Source organism: Cavia porcellus, unplaced genomic scaffold (assembly GCF_034190915.1).
Source record: "Cavia porcellus strain 051 isolate PalLab524CR breed Dunkin Hartley unplaced genomic scaffold, mCavPor4.1 scaffold_24, whole genome shotgun sequence".
Classification (NCBI taxonomy): Eukaryota; Metazoa; Chordata; class Mammalia; order Rodentia; family Caviidae; genus Cavia; species Cavia porcellus.
In genome coordinates this window covers 53,749,105-53,770,947 of record NW_026947507.1, presented here as the reverse complement: position 1 = coordinate 53,770,947, position 21,843 = coordinate 53,749,105, and the positions used below count along the sequence as shown (strand labels likewise).

Below are 21,843 nucleotides of genomic sequence, written 5' to 3'. Positions count from 1 at the left end.
AGATTGTACTTGTAATCAGAAAGCAAAATCTGTTCAGGGTTCAGGGCAAATCTGAACTATCTCAGTCATGGAAAACAATTATAAACAAGAGGCTACTGTAATATTAATGCCTGGTCATTTAGAGGTTGCCTGATATGATAATATTAATTTATAAGAAGACTGGATAAGACAAATACCCAGCCACTGTAACAGAACAAATTACTGGAAGGGTTAGCCTAAAGCTTGAGTTTTATTTTGAGTTCAAGTGGGTTAATATTTAATATCATCATTGGTTCTTCCTGATTATTTTTTCCTTGAAAGCCAAAATCACAGTTCAGAAATAATCACCATGAATTTTATTGTTACAGATATTGATGCGAATTCACATGTATTCTATTGGTTGTTTGACCAATTTCTTTTTTTCTATAAAACTCATGTCAAATAAAAACCAAATATTGCAAGCAATAATAAAGAGAATATTCTTAAACTAATATTTTGCTTTCACAGATTTCAAAAAGAAGATCTGACATTTTAAGAATTGTTTTTCTCAGTTACTTTATATCATCTATCTATATACAAAAAATTAGAGTATCAAAAATAAATAAATTTTGTTTATTTACTTAGGTCCAAGTCCATCTCCATAGAATGTTGATAAAAATTCATATCTCCTGAAATCATTTAAAATGTATAATGAAAAAGAAGTAGCTTTCCACTCTTAATAGGGATGAACATCTCAGGATTTGTTTTCTGTGTCTTGTTTCTAGAGTAAGATACTTATGCACAATTAATTTGTTCTAGGATGCAACAATAATAGACTGCAAGCAATTTTTTCAATGTTACTTAAAACATAATAAGTAGCTGGATAATTTTCTTGAGTTTTTATGCTGGTGTTTTCTTGCTGTGCTCAATGGTAAACATTGCTGCGGGTTTCTATAGTCTTTTCTTACAATGTAGCCTAGACTGTCAAAGGAACAGGAAAGTTAATTATTCCTGTCAGGACAAAATTTTTATTTTATATATTCCGAATCCTGGTGAGTGTTAAGCACTCTATATGAGAAAAATTAGGATTTGTGAGTAATGTTTTCCATATGAAGGGAAAGAAAACTGCCCATTATGGGGATGTTTTAAAGAAACATCAGCCTAACATTAAGACGTAGACAATGGCTAAGAATATGCACCTCTTATTATTTTAAAATTTCTTTAAATTATATAGTATATTACCAAAAGAAATTTGAAGTGGATCATTGCAGCAGAATAACTGGCTTCCTATTAGCAATTCAGTTAAATCAAAATATGTGTAAGGGTTCTGTGGTAGTAAAGCAAGGACACATATCTGATGTAAAAGTTTGTTACTTTTAGAACCTAAGACACTTAGGTTCCATTAAGAAAGTATGTTGACCAATCACGGAAGGTGTTAATGAAGCCCGAGTAGGTGGGCCGTGCTGCTCCAAAGTGCGCTGTCTGTCCTGGAAAGGCCAGCTGGCAAACCTAGGGTAGCCATACTACGGATCAGTTGCCCTGACCCGACTGCTGCTGAGGTTTCCCTCAGGTAGCAGGGTTGCTTCTCATGTAGAGTACTAAGGAAGGGCAGGGGCAGGGGGTATTCCTGGATGGACCTTACATTTTTAGTGTGCTTCTCCACGAAACTCCCCAAATTTCCAATTAAAAAGAGGAGAAAGCATGGGCACACAGGCCACACTGGGCAACAAATAGTTGCCCATTTTTACGACAGCCAAAAGGCAGAACAGACCCTTGTCGGTCACAACAATCTCTCCATGTGACCTGTGTATGCCTGTGGTGATCATGCGTGAAACAGGCATGATCAAGATACTGCATGGTAGCTTACTATAGAAGATGGATCACTAATCACAGAGAACCTTTACATTTTGAACAAAAGCACAGCATCCATGAATAGCTTTTAGCAGCACTCCAAATGCCACCAACATCGTTGACACAGGTGGCCCCTTTCCAGGCTGAAATCCTCTTCAGTGGTGAATGGGAAGTCCACCAGTAAGTGGGGAGTCATGGAATACCCTGTGGAAACCAGTGTGTCAATACAAACTTCCTCTGAGTGGTAGTGTTCTGCTGAGATAAGTGGATTTTAGAATTGTTTGCTGATTAAAGGGTGGCAGGAGTTGGGGGGAAGGATGTGAGAAAAGAGGGACTAGAAAAGTATTTTATCCTGGGTGAGCTAAAACAATTGTGAGAATGAATTGCTCTGAAACTATTGAAGAAGGTGGAGGGGGCACCATGTGGCGTGAACAGGGCTGAGCGTGAGTGGCAAAGCCTCCTGATGGAAAGCACTTCTGTGAGCAAACAGCGCCCCACTCCAGGCTTCAGGGCCCGGGTGCAGCGTTTTCCCCATTCTGCTCCCCACAGCACTTTCATTCTCTTCCCCAGCGCCTACCCTGTTGTGGGCGCTCAATAAATATTAAACAATTGTAAATAAACTGTTCTCAAAAAGTCTGAAATTCACAGGAATCAATAATATTGTTAATATCATTTAACATTTATTGAGGGTCAACAGCATGGCTTAATGAACACGTGCAAATCGGTCATTTTACCATCACATCAAAAGAAAAGAGTTAATACAATTGTGTTAACTATCACTGCAGCATTGCTTCACTGATTTTTTAAAAATAATTTTGACATAGCAAGAGAGATAAACACTATTACTGAAATATTCTTTCGGGGAAATGATTGCTCTCAGATATTATTAATACTCATTTGAAACTAAGGGATAAATCTTCAATAATTACACATCACAGATTCAAAAACACATGCACAAAGAATAGAAACCCCTGATTAGGTGGAGGAGGACAGTGACAAACAGACAAAGCACTTGAGTGTCAGCTACTCTTGTGACAATTTACAATTCCATTACAATTATTTAATATACCATGATTTACAGAAGAGCATCAAAGGAAAAGCCAAAGAGAATAGCTTTGGGGGGTCTAAATTAGTTTGCTTGTGAATTTTCAAATACTTCTTAATGTAAAGCAGGGCTGAATCTCCTATTTCAGGAAAAGAACTCCGATATAATATGATTCACACTCTCCAATTTTTCTCTCAATAACATGATTTCCAATTATGTTCAAATTTAGTCTTGATGAATACAGTCAAATTCTATTTACTCTTTTAAAAATATTTGTTATGCTTCTACTAAACTGGAATTTTATATGACTTTTAATTACTAAGTGAATAAAACTATTCCAAAATACTCCTTTCTAATAAATTTTGGGATTTTGAAGTTATCAGTAAGTAATTATGCTATCAAGGTATGATATTACTTGACAATGGAATCTTAGACTCTAAAGGTTTTCCAGGCCAGTTCTCATCTCTTAGAAGGAAGGAGCCTCAGTGTTCTAATGTAAGACACACACTGTTTAAAAACTGCTGGATAGAACTTCTCTTTACACGTGGAAAAAGTGCTAACAGTCCCGTTTGGCTCCTTAGCTACACACATGAGAAACTGAAGGATGAGAGGGGAATGTTCTGAATTTAGAGACCTCATTAGTTAATTATTCAACTTTCTCTTTCATTTTATGTTTTTAAAGTAATTTCACAAGAGTTACTAAAATTTAATTTTTAATATCTTTGTATCACTGATTATCATGATTTAGTAGCAATTACAAATATCACTTAAAATTGACATAATAAGATTTAATTATTAATTTTTGTCTACTCATTCCAACTTAAAGGGTAAAGGGAAGATTTAACCACTGATAGTCTAAATTCTAAAACATCTGCCATCTTCTGCATTGGGGCTTCACATTATGAGTCGAGAAATATTCTTTTCATTGCACAGTGTGCTAGAATCTGCACCACCCTGTAAGCTTTTTTTTAGTAATTTCTCTATTTTTTGGACACGTCCTCTTTTCAGGCCCTGTTTTAGGCTCTAGAATAAATTCTAAAGAAAGCCTTCAGCAATATCACAATGAAGAAGAATGAGAGAAAGAAAGGAAGATTGGTAAGTGACTTAATTTCTAACTACTTCTAAAGCCTTTTCACTGTTGAGTTTAAGACCCTTTAAAGGAGGGAAGTTAAAAACAAGGAGACGCTGCAGACTCCAGACCCACCATTCCGATTGTGAGGTCAGAGGCTCTGCCTGGTTTCCACGCCTCATGATGCTTCTGAAGAATGGTGCTTCGCCTTGCACTCAGCCAGCCCCATGCCAGACTCCTCAGATATTTCCATCAGAGAGAGGATGAAAGACAAGGAATAGAATGTGGGGTAGCGGGATGATTTTTGAGAAGTGCCATGTAGGAATATATATAAGTGAACACAAGAAATTAAATAGTAGCACATAAGCAATTTGCAAAAAAGAGTCTCTACATTAATCAAATGAAATGTACCGTTTTCAAGAGATTAAAATACATAAAGATGAAAGCGTTCATGCAGCACATTTCATGACTTTTTATCTTTAGCCTTCCTTGGAGCTCCCACAAGGGCGGTCATGTTTACGGTGGCAAACATGCACTATGGGGGAAGCCCTGCCCACTCCAGGTAAAGGCCTCCTGGAAAGGAAACGCAGCTGGTGGCCTGTTTTCATTTGTGTGTGTTTGTGCACAAGCACATGAGCTTTAAAAGAGCAATTGTTTATAAAATGTTTTGTAAGAGTCAAACTGTATTTTAATTAGTTTTAGATCTTCATGAGGGAAGGAATAAAAAAGTGTGCAATTCATCATGGGCTAGAAGTAAAATACAGTCCTTGGGGGGGCGGGTTCTGCAAGAACTTAAACTGAATTTCCTACATGTTGTGTAGATAACTCACATGTTACAGGTTCCGGTTTGCTGAATTATGGGACCATGAAATTCATTCCACCTTTCACGGTGTGAATTTCCCTCGAAGTAAAGTTTAACTTGGCTGATGCTTCTATAGTGTATGTGCAATGCGAACTACATTCAGAGCTTTAATTGAAAACTTAGCTCATAAACTATACTTGAAATCTATTATGATATAAAAGTTGTAAAGGCTTTTTCCATAATAAAGTAGAAAATTCAAGCTTAAGTGAAGGAGAACATATCTTGGATGACGAGCTGTATTTCAATGTATTTTGAAATATTTCTGGTTACTTATTCTTCTGAGAATAACTAACATCTGCATGAGAAACAAAAGTACACAAAGTCTTAAAGCATCACCTTATGAATGAATATTAGAATCCTCTGAATAAATTAGTAAAATGTAGTTATTTAGTACTTATTCCCACAAACTCCCTGCTTGATTAAATCTTATATATCCATTTTCATAGTAACACTCAGCCAAGCACATACCATCACAAAGATAAATAATAATCCCAAAACATTATTTCTGCAGTTGAAAAACATGAGGGCACTGCCATACAGACTTAAAACCGAAATGATTCACTAAGTCAGTAAGAAAAGAGCCACTGAAAGAAACTCTCACACTTTTTCATATAAACTAAGACCCTAAATTTACATAAGGTAACAGACAATGCTAGTTAAAATAATTATAAAGCCATCTCAATGAGTAAGTTCACACCTTGGAGAATTGTTGCCCGTCTTTCTCCACTTGAGGAAACATCATTAATGAAACTGATGCTAACATGCAGGTAGAAGGGGTAAAACAATCCATGTCCAAATCAACATCTTTAGGTTCTTCCACTGTTAGTGTGGGGTTGGGGATTTGAGTCACTCAAAGCAACCCATGACTGCCATGTACAATCAACACATTTCCACTAGAGAGGAATAGAACTAGAAAACTCAGCAGATTCAAAGTGGTTTTGTAATTTATCTCAGCTGTATTGAAATTGGTTTCCCACAAAATTATCTAAGTGCAGCATATTCGGCAATTTAAAATTTTTTCATACTCTTTATAAATATGTTTCATGGACTGAGCCACAAAATATCTCATCAGATATCCAGGTCTAGTATAATTATATTCATTTTTAAGAAAGAGATTTAGGTGCATAAACTTGCATAAGTGAACAACTTGATACTACATATTCCAAGTACTAAAAGGTAGTGGTAGAAAGATTCTGTTTAACTGTATAATTTCAAGTGATACCCAGAAGTTAAAACACATTGGAAAACTTTACCAAGGCAATTTTACAGTGATTTTATTTTGAATAGCACAAGGAACTAAGTCTTCAAACAATCTTTTAATAAAATCTTCAACTTTACTTATCAGAAAATGTGAGGAAATGAGGTTTTTTGCTATAAATATATATCAAAAAGTCTCTCTTCGGGATATTAGGAATCTAACTGTGCCTCAAATTTTAGAGGAGGGAACATTTTTGCTTTTCCCTGAGCAAAATTAGGACCAACTCTAATTTTGCCATAATAAATGACAAATAGGGAATGGGAAAAAAATCAAGTTATATCATATACAGATACAAAGTCCTTATGATGACTGTGATAACTGTGTACGTAAAATTTTCCAATGAGCTTAATTAATTTTAAAAAATATCAATGCAATAATAACATACTATAAAACAGATAAGGGTGAGGAACAGAAACCAAAATGATCCACACTGTTAGAACTAGGAGGGGAGCAGCATTGTCATCTCGAGCTGGTTGCTGCACCAGGCATACTCTAATTAGACCTATGTTTGTTATAGTTGCGGTAAAATAGAAAGCATAACTAGTGCACAGCATTATAATTTATAACATTTAAATTTCTGACCATTAGGAGAGCCGATAGTTGAATTCATCACATTAAACATAACCAATTTACTTTTGTTGTTGCTTTTTTTCCCTGCATCTTAGCTTTTGTATATTATTTTGCAGGCAATTGAAATCATCAGAGCATAAATAAAATTAAGTTTTTTAAAATTTTCTTTGTAAATATGATCAGTGAGGATGTGTTGAAACCAAATTTCAATAGAAACACACCTACCAGTTGCCCTGGTTAATTTGCTCATCCCTAACAGTCTTCGGCATTCTGAAGTATCAAGCAGTCTTTGATGTACATTCATCCTTGGATGTACAAAAGAAAGACAAACCCCTCCCATTTTCCCTGCTCCCAAACACAGGTAAGGGTGGGGTACAGAGCGGCAGGTTTTAAGGGCATTGTCTTCCACCTGTCTGGTCCAGGGCTTTGCTCCGCATGGTGTTGTCTTTCTAAGGAAGATAATGTCAACCTCCTTCATATTTTTTTACCTTGCTCCACTGTCTTGACTGCTTTCTCTTCCTTCTTCCCAGGTGCAACTGCAAAACAAGATAAGCTTTCAAATAGAAGCTCCATTCAGTAAGGCTGCTTCTGCTTAAAGAGCACTTTGGAATTCACTTAATGCCAAACACGTCTTCTAAATAGGATATTTTTAATGTTTTGGAAACACTTCTTATCTCTCTATATGCAATTGAAATCTGCTTTAAATCTAATCTTAAAGAATTAGAGAAAAAGGGATAAACCTTCACAGTCTTCTGAGAGGTTTCTCCACTTTCCTGTTTTATTCCTTTGTACTCAGCTTTGATAAACAAGCTCTACGGAGTTCTGCTTGACAGGATGTGATTAATCAGCTTATGTTCTGGGTTCGTGCTGGAATCAGTGCTTGCAAATGTCAAAAAGGGTTCCTCTACATTTAAACTTCAACATGGCTTAATCAGGGGAAAGACAATGCCATTGCACTTGAGATCTACATAAATTTTAAATGTACCCCCCCAAACCACAAGTTCCAAAAGAGGAAGAGCCGTCTTGTTTAAGTCTTATGCCCCTCAGTTGTGATTTCTCTGAGATTTTTGCTCTTGGCAGAAGCCTCATTGCTTACATCTTAAAATAGCAAAACAGTAGAAGTTATTCACCTAAAAGCAGTAATTGATTCAAGTGAGATTGTTTGAAGTTATCACCAACCATTAGATGAAGGATCAAGGGCAAGAGAATCTTGCCATCACATTCAAGAATCCTGCCACAGAGTTACAAGAGAGGAAACAGAACTTCAGGATGAGTGACAGTGGCTGTGCTCAGGGACACCCACAGACAGCACTGATGACAGTTATCTCATGTGTCCTGACCAGCTGGTGCGCAGGATATTCGGCAGCAGCTCTGAAGCACACGCTAAGGGGTCTGACTGGAATTCAGCTCTGTCAACTCAGCTTTGTGCTTAATCCAATAAATGACATGGAGAACACGTTAAACAATATACTGGAGAAAAAAATCAGAAGAATTGAAAACATCTAAAGCAATAAATGGCTCTGATATTTTCAAAGAATCAGTGTTATGAAGAAGTAAGGGAAGGAGGAAGGAGGGAAGGAAGGAAGGAAGGAAGGAAGGAAGGAAGGAAGGAAGGAAGAAAGGCAAAAGTAAGGAAGGGAGGGAAGGGTAAGAGGAAAGAAAGAGAGAGAAAGAAAGAGAAAGAAGAAAGAAAGAGAGAGAGAGAAAGAAAGAAAGAAAGAGAAAGAAAGAAAGAAAGAAAGAGGAAAGAAAGAAAGAAAAGGAAAGAAAGAAAGAAAGAAAGAAAGAAAGAAAGAAAGAAAGAAAGAAAAAGAAAGAATCTACGGACTAAAAAAGAGGTGGTGAATTTCATCATTAACACATTTACTTCTAAAAAGTAGAAAACAATTTGACCCTAACTGGTTAGTAACAAACCTTCTATTTTGAGGAAAATAACCAAAAATTATCCTGGTAATGACCCAAAATAGAGCCAAGCCTATGACTGAAGTGAGGGAAGTGTTAAGCTGAACAGACACTTAACTATTTAGGAGCCTCCGGAATGTCACGGAGAGAAGACATCTGAGAGCGCGCATGGGTGAGGGCTGCGCTTCCTTTCCGTGCTTATTAGGTTAGGAGACTGGGAGAGAAGGGTGAGGTGGCTTTGCTGCTGACCTAACGGCATGGTCCTAGCATGCTCAGGGGAGGACTTCCAGGAAATGAGTCACAGCCAGGTGAGTATTGTGCAGTTAGCCTTGAATACTAAGGTCCCTTGTGAGCAAGTACAGCCCCAGTTGTGCTAAGGGGATGGGACATCTGAGAAGGGTCAAGGCTTCAGAGGGTGCAGTCCAGGGTTCCCACCGAAATGCTGCATGGGAGGGATGCACGCTATTTAAACTCGAGCCTTGATCTTTAAAGGCGCAGACAAAGCTATGATGGTTGCCTGGAGATACAGTGAAAGCAATGTACAGGAATCAGTATCACTGCCTTAAACACAATCCAGCTTCCTATGCAGGCTAACTCTAACCCATTCTCCCAGTCTTACTCTGGTACTTATTTTTTAAAATTAATTTCTATTTGAAAAGCAAAGAAAAAATGATTACATCAAATACAAAGTAGATTGTTTAAGCATAGTTAAGAGTAAGCAGTTAACTGACAACACCTAGCTGAAGAATGTAGAAGCCATGAAAGGCAAATTAGAATCAGCCTTCATCCTGCCTTGTGTAAGGAGTATGGTACCTTTGGGTCTTCTGTGAATGTCCTCTTTCAAATCATTAAGGAAATAAAAATGGCTGATCATTTGTATTGTAATGGAATCATGGGCATATGTATTCTTATTCAAATGTTCTTATTCAGAAGATTCACTAGGGAACAAATTTCTCAGTTATTTTATTTTAGTCCTTTGATGGTGAAATGTCTCAAAACACAATTGGAAGTGACTTACTCCTAAAGATTAAATTTTCTTTTCAACAATGGGTTAGTAAGTCTAGCACTTATACTAAGTAAAGGAAGTAGTTTCCTAAAGCATGGTTTTTTGGATACCAGAAACAGTCATTGAAGATACTGATTAGCTACACAGAGAAGATGCATTTTCATTAAAGCTTAATCCTTTTACATGTGATTCTAATGAAAAATTTATCAAGCCAAATCCTATGAAGAATAAACCTGAGAAATAAACACTTCACATAAGTGAGTGGATTTACTAACTTCAATTGAAAGAAGTTCTTAACTAAACTTTTCTTCTAGACCATGGGCTACCTGAACTCACCTTTGTCAATGAAAGGAGAAATTTTCTTTCTCAAATGCTCTACGTTTGAAGGAGTTTATTTCAGGTGGAACAAAGGAAAGGAGGGCAGATTTGTATCACAATACTTGAGTTCACAACCAACGTTAAAGAAACAAAATGTAGAGAGCTGCACTGTTCAAATGGGGAACTGGGTTAGGTGTAGGGGTGATCTACCTGAGAGGAGGGAAGGCGGGTTTCTGTCATTACTGCTCTGTAGTTTTACTGTTCTCCTAAATGATCCTTGTGAATCCAAATGTCCCACATAATTTACACCTCTCTTCTCTTGCTTCCATCAACCATGAAGACCCTGACATAAGCCCATAGCAGTAAGAGCTGGAACCTGAGAAGAGACAGAGCTGGAGGGGTAATATTTCAGAATCCCAGGGAGCGAGAACTGGCAAGGAAGAATCATGCAGCTGAATTGTCCTCCATATGGTCGTACACCTGCCATCTGGAATGCACACCCAGATCCTTCACATAAGGAGCTAGTAATATAATAAATATCGGTCCATATGTAACCTATACAAGTTTATTCAGCTTTGTAAACAACAAAGATTGAGACAATAGAATAGTTAGAGAAAACGTCTTACATTAGTTTTGTCCCTGGATACATATTATGGTGGTTTTCATTAATTCCAAATCTACTCATAAGGCCTTTCTCCCTACTCTCAACTTTTTAAAATCTTACTTTTCCAACATTTTGGAGCTAAGGACAATTGTGCTATTGTAGCTCCCAAGACAGGAATGTCTGAGGACCAGTGGGCAGGGATACAAGTTTGGATTTTCCAGACCATGGGGAGCATAGTGAGGGCTTTACAGTGGTTCAGGTAGATGCAAAGGAAGCTTGAGTTGCAATGGTGGTGATGCTTAGTAACAAGAGAAAATATACTAAAGAATATTTAGATAATATTTAGATAATAGAATCATCAGAACTTTAAGATAGGGATCCCACTAATCTCTGTAAATTCACCCTAAAGAACAGTTTGTGCCCTTATTGTTTGATTGATCGTTTTTCATACCTAAATCTTGTAACCTGAATAACTACTTCTAAGATAACAATACACAATACATTAACTAGTGTTAATTTCCTGTTTTTTTTGAAATTCTGTATCATTTCTATCTTTTGTTTTTTTTTTAAAGTTAAAAAATAGTTTGGAACAATCAGGCCCTGGAAATAAAGACAAATCAAAGGTCATCAAATAAAGACAAATCAAAGTTGTGAATGAGGTGATGGTGAAGAGGAGAAAGCAAGTAGGAAGGAGGATGCGGCAGTAGCTTGAGGCAGGTTCAATGGGAGGGTGTTTCCTGGCTGTGGAGTATAGAACCTGAAGTGCCTGGAAAAGTTCGGAAATGCATATTGAATTGGGATCCTCAGGAAAGGGCAGAGTTTTAATGTTGAGAATAAATACATCTCACAAGGTGAAGTTAAGGAAAAGAAAATCAGATCTGGCTTGGGATCTGGGCAACACCAGTAAGGAAGGGGCAGCAAGGTAGAAAACTACCCAAGAAGGTTATAAATAGAGGCAGCAAATACGAGAGAATAAGAATAGATTGTCACCATAAGCTGACGTCACAGGCTTAAAGAAGACGCAATGGGGTAGAAGCCTCTGGACGTGTAGGTTACGTCAGGACTGAAATGCTCCTGGGCAGCAGCAACACCAGCATCCGTGATGGGGCGAATCCTCAGATGAGGCTGCTGAACTGCTGCCTGCTCCTCCCACACACCCTGGAAATTCTTCATGCTTGCTTTGCCCTGTTATCGAGGGCCAAGAGATCTCTACTTAATCACACAGCAAAACTGTAGGTTTAAGGTTCAACCCTAAATCACTGCATATACGAAAACTTTTGTTTTTCCCAGGTAAATATAAAGTGTCTATGTCACTTTGTTTAAATTTATCTAACTTAGATTTCAGCCTTGAAGTGCAGTCATATAGGAAGCTTCCTATTGATATCAAAAACGGAGGCCTACTTAGTGACTCAATAAAGTTCATATTTTTCCAGTACTTCAGTTGCTTCAGAATGATGTTAACTCATGACTCATTTCTTTCCCTGATTTTACATGTATTGTATTATCCACAAATATATGTTGAATGAAAGGAAAAAATGAACAGAAAACAGCAAAGTGCAAAGCAGGTAAATAACATCATATGGAAAATCAAATACTATGTATTTCCAAAGTGAATATGAATTAAAACTAGCCTTAAAATAAAACAATTTATACTGGGTACAAATTGATACAGTGCAATTATGTTAAAATATGGATAATTCTTTAACTGTTAATTTTTATTAATCAAAAAATCAGTATTTTCCACTTAATACCAAACATAGTTCGTAGGTCAGGACTTACAAGGACAATTTTCCAGTGTCTTGGACAGAAAATACCCTTTACTCATTTTCTAACCCTTGTGTACATGCTGTAAAATTTGCTAAGTGAAGACTTTGGGGCTGGATACTAAATCCATGATGAAAGTGTTAAACTCGGCATTAGTATCTGAGAGAGAATATGTTGGGGATGAGCATACTAGGAGACAAAAGAAAAGTATCCTTCAATTTTTGTGTGTAACGTCTCAAAATTGTAAATCCCTACTGAGCTTCAAAACACCTATAGTAGTTTTGAAAAGAATACATAATCCTCCTCCCACTCTAGTGATAGGAAAAGCCAATATGCAGGACCAGATTTGTGAGAGACATGGAACGTAAGATTAACTGGAGGTGGAGTTATTGGTTCCAACATTTTAAGTTTGCAACCAGATTGTTTCTCTCCTTTCACACCTTCTACATAGCAAGGCAGCCTAATTACCCCAACCTAAACATTCTGCAATCCTCTCAACTCAAGGTTTTCCTAGTTGAAGACTCTGCTAAGTTTGATCATTTGATGGTTCAATTTCAATCCCATCTCATTTTTCACTCCAATTTGACTTAACTGAACCCAAAAGTATGTGTGTGTGTCATTATACCCTAAATGCCCCCTACAGGTGGTTCTGTCTGAGTATGAAGCAGCCGCCAGGAGTTCAGTCTTTGGTTTCTAATGTCTCCAGGCTGGGCTCCATTAATGGATTCCTAAGGCTCAGTGTCTTGAGTCAAGTCTCATAAGAAAGCTTTCTACTACTCTTTGGATGCTATGCTGGTTGTGTCTCTGGCCATACTTTTGTTCTTGACTTCAACTCACGTCAATGCCCTGGCCTTGAGTCCCATTGCTAGTTGAACCTAGCAAGTATCTGTGCCTAGATTAATTAGTTTCCTGTCCCATATTATAACCCTTACTTAGTCTTTTCATAATACCATGGCATTAACCATTTTGCAGCAACCTGATTTTATTTGCTTTCCACTTACACCTATGAGGGATGTCAAATTCAGAATATTACACCACAATAGAAGGTATATTAATACAAGCTTCTAATGCATTCATGAATCTGCCACTTATGGTAAGATAACATCCACAACACATTTTTATTGTGATCACTTACATCCAAAATGATATAACAAATATTAAGGTATTAGGAAAAGAAATGAAGCAACAATGATTTTGTTCTAATCCATATATCTTCAGGATAATAGAGGCATATTTGAAAAAGTGCATTCATTAGTTTGAATAACTCAGTCTGAATAACTCTAATTACTACCCCACAGTACTATCTATATTTTACCTTAAAGCAACCTTTATTTCTCATTGTTTTCCCACATATATGTATATAATGCAATATAAATTTATAATTTTTATATACAATTTGATGTTGCGCACATGGATAGGTGTCATGTATATCTTATGCCTTTCCATCATTCTGACAGATATTTTATTGTACAGAATATGCGCAGTTTTAAAGGAACACGTCATGTCCTCTTGTCGTGCGTGTGCAGTTGCGCGAGTGTGAGTGCATCTTATGGCCCTAAAGAAGTAAAGTTATCAGTACCAGAGCACTAAAAGCAATACCTTGTTAACATAAATATGACCAATCTTGGGAGATAATTTTCACATCAGTGACCTAGTAAATAATAAATAAAGCACTTCCCTAACACTAAATAATACATTCAGTTAGAAACTGTGACATGGATACAGTACAGTCATGATGTCCTTTTCTTTAGGCTGCATTTACCTTTTTTGGTGGACACAGCAGCTACTTCTTCCTTGGCTCGTTCAGTTTCTGTAATTTCAGATGGTAAAGGGGTGAGAGACGGGATCAGGGAAGCCGGTCAGTGGCATGCAGCACTCTAGCTATGGTAACAACAGATGAGCCAAGCAAGCGTCTAAGAGCAAGCAAGAGTGGAGAAAACCAAATTATAAAGTATTTGTATTTTTCTAGTAAATTAATTTTTCTGCATAACAATACTGAAACTCTCTCCCAAAATACAATTCTGTGATACTAAACTTTTATTTTTATCTAAGTAGTGGCCATAAAAATGGTGGTTTATCTCACAAAATACAGTGGTATAGTAATGTACTACTTTACAGTCAAATTTTAAGTGATAACATGAATTTTAAGGAAAAGTACCAGAAGATCTATCTGTCTTTGTTCACTTAGTCTTTAACTATGAGGATGACAAATTGAATGTATGCTCAGTCAACAAGCTTTGAGTTACAAAAGATTAGCCATAAGATTAAAGATACTTAAGTTTGAAGGATGCTCCAGGAAGGAGAAAGAAAGAGAATTTAAAAAGCCAAAAATGGCTTTGTAGGATGTCTGTCACTATCTCGTATGGATGATAAGACAGCCATCCTAAAGACATAACCTCAAATACTGTATAAAATATTAGATTTCAGAATTTCAAATTGAAGTTAGTTCCAAGGAAAATTTTCTATAGTCTATAGGAAAATAAGAGAAATAATGACAAGGTGGTGAGCTTTTGGAAGTCTTTATTTGCTCATTTTACAGTTTTTTTTTAAAATTAATATTATTGCTTTCCAGTTCTAGGAATTGAGCTCAGGACCTTTGCATTGTGATACATCTCCATTTCATGGTATTTTTTGTTTTGAGACAGGGGCTTGCTAAGCTCCTGGATGGAATTTGAAAACACAGTCCTTCTGCTTCAGCCTCCTAGAATACTGGTATTATAAACATGCACCAACATGCTCAGGGTAAATTTTTATTATTTGGGGTTATTTTTCTGGATCATAGATAGATAGTGTTATGGTTGATAGATTGTGTCAACTTGAGCAGTTTAGAAGTTTAAGAGACTCAGCAGGGAACCAGGGTTCTTTGTAAACATTTTCATCCTATGCAAGAGAAGAAGAGGGAAATTTTGTGAGTGCTACACCTGCCCTGGAGTAGGGGTGGCCTGTGCACAATATAAGGGAGGAAAAGAGATTTGCTCTTCCAACCTTTTCTCTGTCTGCTTCCTTCAAGTGTTGCCCCCTATGCCATGCCACGTGGCCTTGGAGCCAGTTGAATATGGATTGAAACCTCTACAAACTGTGAGCTAAATAAATCTTTTCTTCCTTCATTTTGACTGTCAGGTATTTTGTCTCAGCAACAAAGAGAAAAGTAACCAAGGTAGATAGATAGATAGATAGATAGATAGATAGATAGATAGATGATAGATAGATAGACAGATAGATATAGATGATAGGCAGACAAATAGAGTTTTTTTCTTGTCAGAACAGGTAATTTCCATATCCCACTCAGCCATGTACTTAGAAACTGATACTCTAGGGACCGACCACCAGTGGGGACCATCACACTCTCACTTTCCTAGTACTGCGAATCCTAGGGCTCTGAGGGAGATAAGCAAAAGGAAAGATGCCTATCACTTTCAAGTTTTGATTCCACAACATCAGAAACCACTGGAACTACACGTAAGCCCAAGTGAGAAGATACTGAAGGACTTTCTTTCCAAGTTGTCTCAAAACCAAGCATCTGCTGAGTAATTTCTGCCTTCCAAGTTGACTTAGATCAGTGGTGCTCTAACCCCGCATGCAGCCAATCACCCTGGCGGACTGTGAAAACACAGAGGCTGAGGCTGGGGGTCTGCTTCTGTCACTGCAAATGGACCTGGGAATCTGCATTGTAGTCAGTTCTCAGAGGCTGTGTGCACTGCTGATCTGGACAGAATCTGGGGAATGGATGAACAGACTCCCTTTGTGGATTGAATGAGACAAATCCCACTGTGACCCTCACCCCTGTTTATTTTGCTTATGACGCTAAGTCCTAGCCAAATGCCAGAAACAGTTCACGTCGTTCTGTATTTCTCTTCAAAACTGACCTCTTCCAGGGCATCCCACTCTGCCTTCTGCTCGCCCGCACACTTGCCCCGTTCCTTTCCTTTGAGGGTGTTTGCTTTCTTCTATATGCCTAATGCTTATGAAGAGTCTCCTGACATGGAGAAGGTCAATATTCTACAATATATAAAGAAACTCGGGCACCAGGTAGTGCTTCTCATTACTTTTCATCTATTGTTGTCTTCTTGCTTCCCCCAAATCCAAATTCCTCTGATGTATGTGCTGGCAAGTTGCTCCAGATTCTGCCACTCTTCGCTGTACTGTAAAGCATGCTGGCAGCACACTGTCTCATTTTCTGAATAATTATGTATATAGCTATTGTATATCAGTTTCCACGGCTGCTACTGTGGGGTTTGTTAAGAATCACAAGCTGCCTGCACATTAGCATGAGGCTGGAAATGTTCACACCATGGCACTTAGCTCTCTGGCTGGACTGTAAGGCTCTGTGGGGTTCCGAGTTAACAAGTCTGGGGTGATTCCTTCAGCTTATTTACTTATAAACTTTCCAAGCTGACCATCGTCTGGAGTTACCGTTCCGTATAATCCCTCTAATTCTCCCTTCCTGGACCTCCTCAACGTTAGGAATTAGAAGCCCCACTTCTCTGGTCTCTACTGCTGACACACTCCTTCTTCTTTACTGCCAAACTTTGATTTCAAGAATTGTACTCCATGAACGAAGGCTTCTCTCTAAGGTCCAGGCACTGAAGAGCTCGTTCTGTCTAGAGTCGGCCCCCTTGTTGTTCTACTTTCGTTCCTTTGGTCCTGCTACATCTCACTACTCGCGACCTTCCTAACAGCCAGCTTTGTAAATAGAAGGGCCGTGGTGAAACCATTCACTTTTTCTGTTTTTAGAGTGAATTTCTGTACTCATTTCCCAGGACAACATTTGAGATGTTGGGTGGATAAAACCACCATAGATGTCTTGTTTCACAGTTCTGGACTCTTTGAAGTTCAAAATCATAATGTTGGTAGATCCCTCTGAACTCTTGGGAAAACTCTTCCTTGGCTTCTTCCTGGCATCTGGTGGTTGCCGGCGTTCCTGGAACTCCTTGGCTTGTGGCGGCAGCATCCCAGCGTCTACTTTCATATCCTGGTTGCTATCTTCCCCCTGCACCTGTCTACATGTCTCCAAAGTTTCCCTTTCTTGTGGGGAGACCAGCACCCTGCTTCTGAGAGTGCTCAGCACAGGCTGGCAATGCTCTCACAGATTTAGATGGGTATTTTCCTATTTTCCTGAAAACCTGGTTCACCAATTCCACTGCACAATGTCCTCAAACCCAAGGGATGGAGATACTGAGAGATTCATAGAGAACACAAGGACAGAACATCAACCAAGCAGACAAGCAGGCCCTTCTAGCCCACATGCTGGCCCAATGCCCGCCTGCCCCTGTGCCCGTAAAGCCTCCAGAGAGCCGCGTGCTACACTCAACCCTGCACTCTCGCCTCTCACTCCATCTTTTAGACTTTCTATTGTGAAAGGTATAATATAAACACATGGAACACATCACTTGTGTGCATGTCACTGAGTGATAATAAAGAATGACTGTCCACATGCATTCTGGCAAAAGCTGGACACACAAGAGCACCAAAAACTTCAGAAAACTCTGAGTTGTCCTAGTTGTGTTCTAGTTGTGTGTCTCTCTTTTGATTTCAGAACTGTTGTCTTAAATTTTGTACTAGCTATTTCTGGATGTTTTTTGAAGGCTGTATTTATTTTTCAACAGGGTAAGATCCTTTACATGAATTAAATTACATTGATTAACAAAATTTTTCTATAAACTGATTTAATTTATTTAATTCTTCTGGTTTTCTTCTTTCAAAGTACTGTTTGATATGCTCATGTTGGTAGGAATAGCTATTATTTTTAATCAGAATGCATAGTATTCCATTGTACACATAATCCATAAGATATGTATACATTCTCTTTTGAGTGAATATTGGGCCATATGTATTGGATTTTATGTTATTCCTAACACTGTCTTATTCACTCCTGTGCATGTTGTCTTGTGCACATGTACAAGAATTTCTTTAGAAGTTAAAATTGATCAGCCACAGCATGTGTTCCTATTGGACTTTGCTAGGTAAATGCCAAATTTTCCCCAAATTTATATTCACATAAGATTTTATGTTGCCCCATATGACCACCATCATAAGAATGATTGTGTTTCTATCAATGTGGCATATATGAAATAGGATCATATTTTAATTTTAAGTAAACTGCCATTATTAACTAGAATTTGAACAACTTTAGATTTGTTTTTAGGCCATTTTCATTTTCTTTTTTTAAAACTTCCTTATCTTTTCTTCATCTTTCATTCTTATTCCTCCATCAAATTTGTTATATTATTATTGTAGAGTTACATAGTTTTGTTACTAGTTTGTTTATTCTTATCTGCTTTAAAAACATATTTGTCCACTGTGTGGCTTGCTCTTTATCTCTCTATATGCTGTCCAATGGTAAATTAAAGGTGTAACACACAAAAATACCCCAGATTTTTAATCCATAGCTGGAATTTCTCATCTATAGTTTTTTAAAACATATTAAAGAGAAAGTAAAAATATATTTTTCTGTGCTTTCAAAAAATAATGCCATGTTTTGCTTTTACTATTTTAGTCCCTGTACCATCTGGAATTGATACTTTGGAGTTGTACAAAGTAGGGTTAAATTACATTTTTTGTAATGAACTCTGACTGCATCAGCAGCATTTTAAAATAATCTCTCTATTCTGTACTAGAAATGAATATTTTTACTCATATCAGATTTTTGCTCAAGTGGGATGCAGTTTTAGATCTCTATTTTTCCTGTTTAATAGAGAATTTGTCTTTTCTACATGAATACCATACTACCTTTTAAAATACAGTATCAAGAGACCATTTTATTGCAAAGACTCAGGACACAGTGCTCATCTTTAATAGTCATATTTTACAGTGCTTTTTGGCTATGTTCATTATTTTATTTTCCCAATACTGAAATCTCTTCCTAGTCTTCCTTTGAAATCCATTCTGCTTCTTCATGTCTGAATCAACCTTAGATCCTGTTTCTACTAGTATTAATCTAATTAATCTGTTTAATTAGATCTTAGGTTCTTTTCGAGCCTAACCCCATGGACTCTGAAGCAGAACAATTTTCAGTTCAGGCTGGGACCCAGGATTCTAATGTGGGGAAATACAGTTTTCAACAGCAGGCACCTTTTTCCATAACACGTGAATCCCCCACCTAGTTTTCCTGCTACTTAAGCCTCCTAAAATCCTCTCTTCAGTGCAACATCAGTATTGTATTGAGTATTTGCTGGCAAGGGCCACTGTGACATAGATAGTGATCACATAACTCATAATCTAGACTGAACAAGGGAAGGGGATGCTGTAACCATGACTCTGAGCTGATGTACTAAAACAGGGTGACCTTCACTGTGATATATGGACGTACTGGTGTGCAAGATGTGATGTAGACATTCCAGTTGTATATCAGGTGTGCAGATTCAGCCTATATGATGGAAGGCCACCAAGCCATGCTCCCTGAGAAATGAAGCCCCTTGCTTCCACATTTACCTGGCCTCTACTATCACTCTATTCACTGCCATACACAGAGCTGACTGTGCATAAGCAGATGCTCCCTTAGTTGGCTGAGATAATGTTATCAAGTCTGACTGAGTCTGAATGAGGTGAGATTTGTCCCCTTGCTGATGGCTGGAATAGAGTCTCAAGCAAGAGCCCGAGAGCTTCCAGGACTAAGACATGAGACAGAATTTCAGCTGAGGCCATGGGACTCAACAGAATTATGCCCTCCTGGCAGTAAAAGTGCCAGGCTTGTATCCATCAAGTTATCTTCTGCACCACTAATTGGAGGGCCTCTGTGCATGGTATACTAGTGTTCTGTTTTTCCTTACATGCCATGCCTGCAAAGTTTCTCTTCCCAGGCTGTCTGCCGCATCCCTCACCTGCCTGCTTGAGTGGTACCAACAAAAGACTTGGGCACTCTGACTCTTGGCCCTTTGTTCACTAAGAGCAGTTGGTCATCCAAGAGCCCCTTCAATTGCAGATCTCTTTCTTTGTCTTTCTTCAGCTGTGCACCACATTGCCAGGTGGGAGCCTGAACCCTCTGTGGGAGTTGCAGGATTATATTCCCTTTTTCCAAAAGTCTCTATGTGACTGCATTTCAGCTGAGTCCAACAGAGCACCATTTTGTCAATATACATCGTTCCAAAATATTCTTTTAATGTTACATGACTACATAAATTCAAGAGGACTTTATTCTTCAATTCTGCATACTGGTATTTCCAGGAAGATCCTGGCATGCATCAGTAAATCAGCTAACTGATATCCAGCTCACACAGTTAAACTCTGAATTGTAATTAAGGTGATAACCCTCAGGCTTGGTGCAGGAGAATACTACCTCATGCAGTGCTAAAATAAGAGAGAGAAAAGTGCCTAATTGTTGCCATTTGATAAAAATTTAGACCCAAAAAAATGACTAGATTTAGCTCTCACCCTAGGTTAATTTTCTTCTCAAAAATAAAAGTGACCACAGGCTTCTTGAACATGCATATGGAAAGGGGAAATAGCTCCAACACTCTTCGGGGTGGGCGGGGCACCAATAGTGCTATCCAAGGTTGGCAAACACTGATTCACAAATGTAGGGAGAAGAGGGAATCAAATCTACTTAGAAAATAATATCTGGTAAGTCCCCTTTTAGAGATTCACTTCCTGAAATACTCTATCTACTTGTATGATCTGTTCCTGTTTGGAAATGATTCATCATATTGACAGCTTCTGCGTTGACATCCAGGGTATAGACAGATGCCCAAAGAAATGACGGTGAAGAATTAGGTATGTTGAGACATTGGATCACAGCAGGAGAAAGAATGATTTCAGTGCCAAAAGAAAAAAATGGTTCTTCGTTGGAGAAAAAGATTACAGTGTTATCAGAGAATTTAAACAGTTTATAAGTAATTCCTAATTGATTTTCATACTGAAAAATAAACATCCATTCCCAACTCTAATGTCCAGTCTCACAGAGACCTGAATATTGACTCTCGAAATTTTCATATTAGGTTTAAAGGATTTAGCAATTTAATTTACTAATTTCCTCCAAAATATGCTGATCTCCTCAAAACTTGATTAGATCCTGTGTTTCACAGATGACAGAACTTACAGATTCTTTTTATTCCACATGAATATTTTTATCTGCATGTCACAGATAATTTACTACTAAAATTATCTACCAGTGCTGCAGAATTATCATTTCATTTTATACATTTTCTTGATTATGCATTTCTTCAGACTAAGTACTTGCACACTGAATAATCTACTATATAGAATTCTAATTAGCTGTATTCAATTTTGAATCAAAAAATTTCATGGAAGTATAAGTGGAAATTTATGTGCATGCTAAATGACTCAAAGTTCTCAATATCTATGTGAACAGTTTCAATTGTAATACTCCTTTAAAAATTTCACCAAGCCACTTAATCAATTGCCTAATTATTTTATAAAATATCTAACCATTGTTAGATGGTGTCTTGAACAACCTAACACTAAATAAAACATGCATTGCTTATTTATTAGTGCCATAATCGATACTTTTGTACATATGTACAGGAACTGATATACCTATAACCCAAAAGGAAAAGACAAACACATATTCTCAGGCATATAACTGACTTGACCATAAGTCCTGCATGCAAAACTTGAAGCTAATTGCATATTTCCTCTAATAAAATACTTGCTATTATGCTTAAATAATTTTTGTTAATT

The 21,843-nt window shown here is 37.6% G+C and overlaps 1 protein-coding gene across 19 annotated transcripts in view; it reads right to left on the bottom strand.

The window, feature by feature from the left end:
• Nucleotides 1-21,843, bottom strand: part of Trdn (triadin) — a 319,660-nt gene that overhangs the window by 85,686 nt on the left and 212,131 nt on the right. For all 19 annotated transcript variants that reach the window (XM_063235062.1, XM_063235064.1, XM_063235065.1 and 16 more), the window contains 2 exons: nucleotides 13,970-14,017; nucleotides 7,102-7,149 (listed from right to left, as the gene is read on the bottom strand). In XM_063235062.1, the coding sequence (XP_063091132.1) occupies nucleotides 7,102-7,149; nucleotides 13,970-14,017 (96 nt within the window). The remainder of the gene's footprint in view (nucleotides 1-7,101; nucleotides 7,150-13,969; nucleotides 14,018-21,843) is intronic.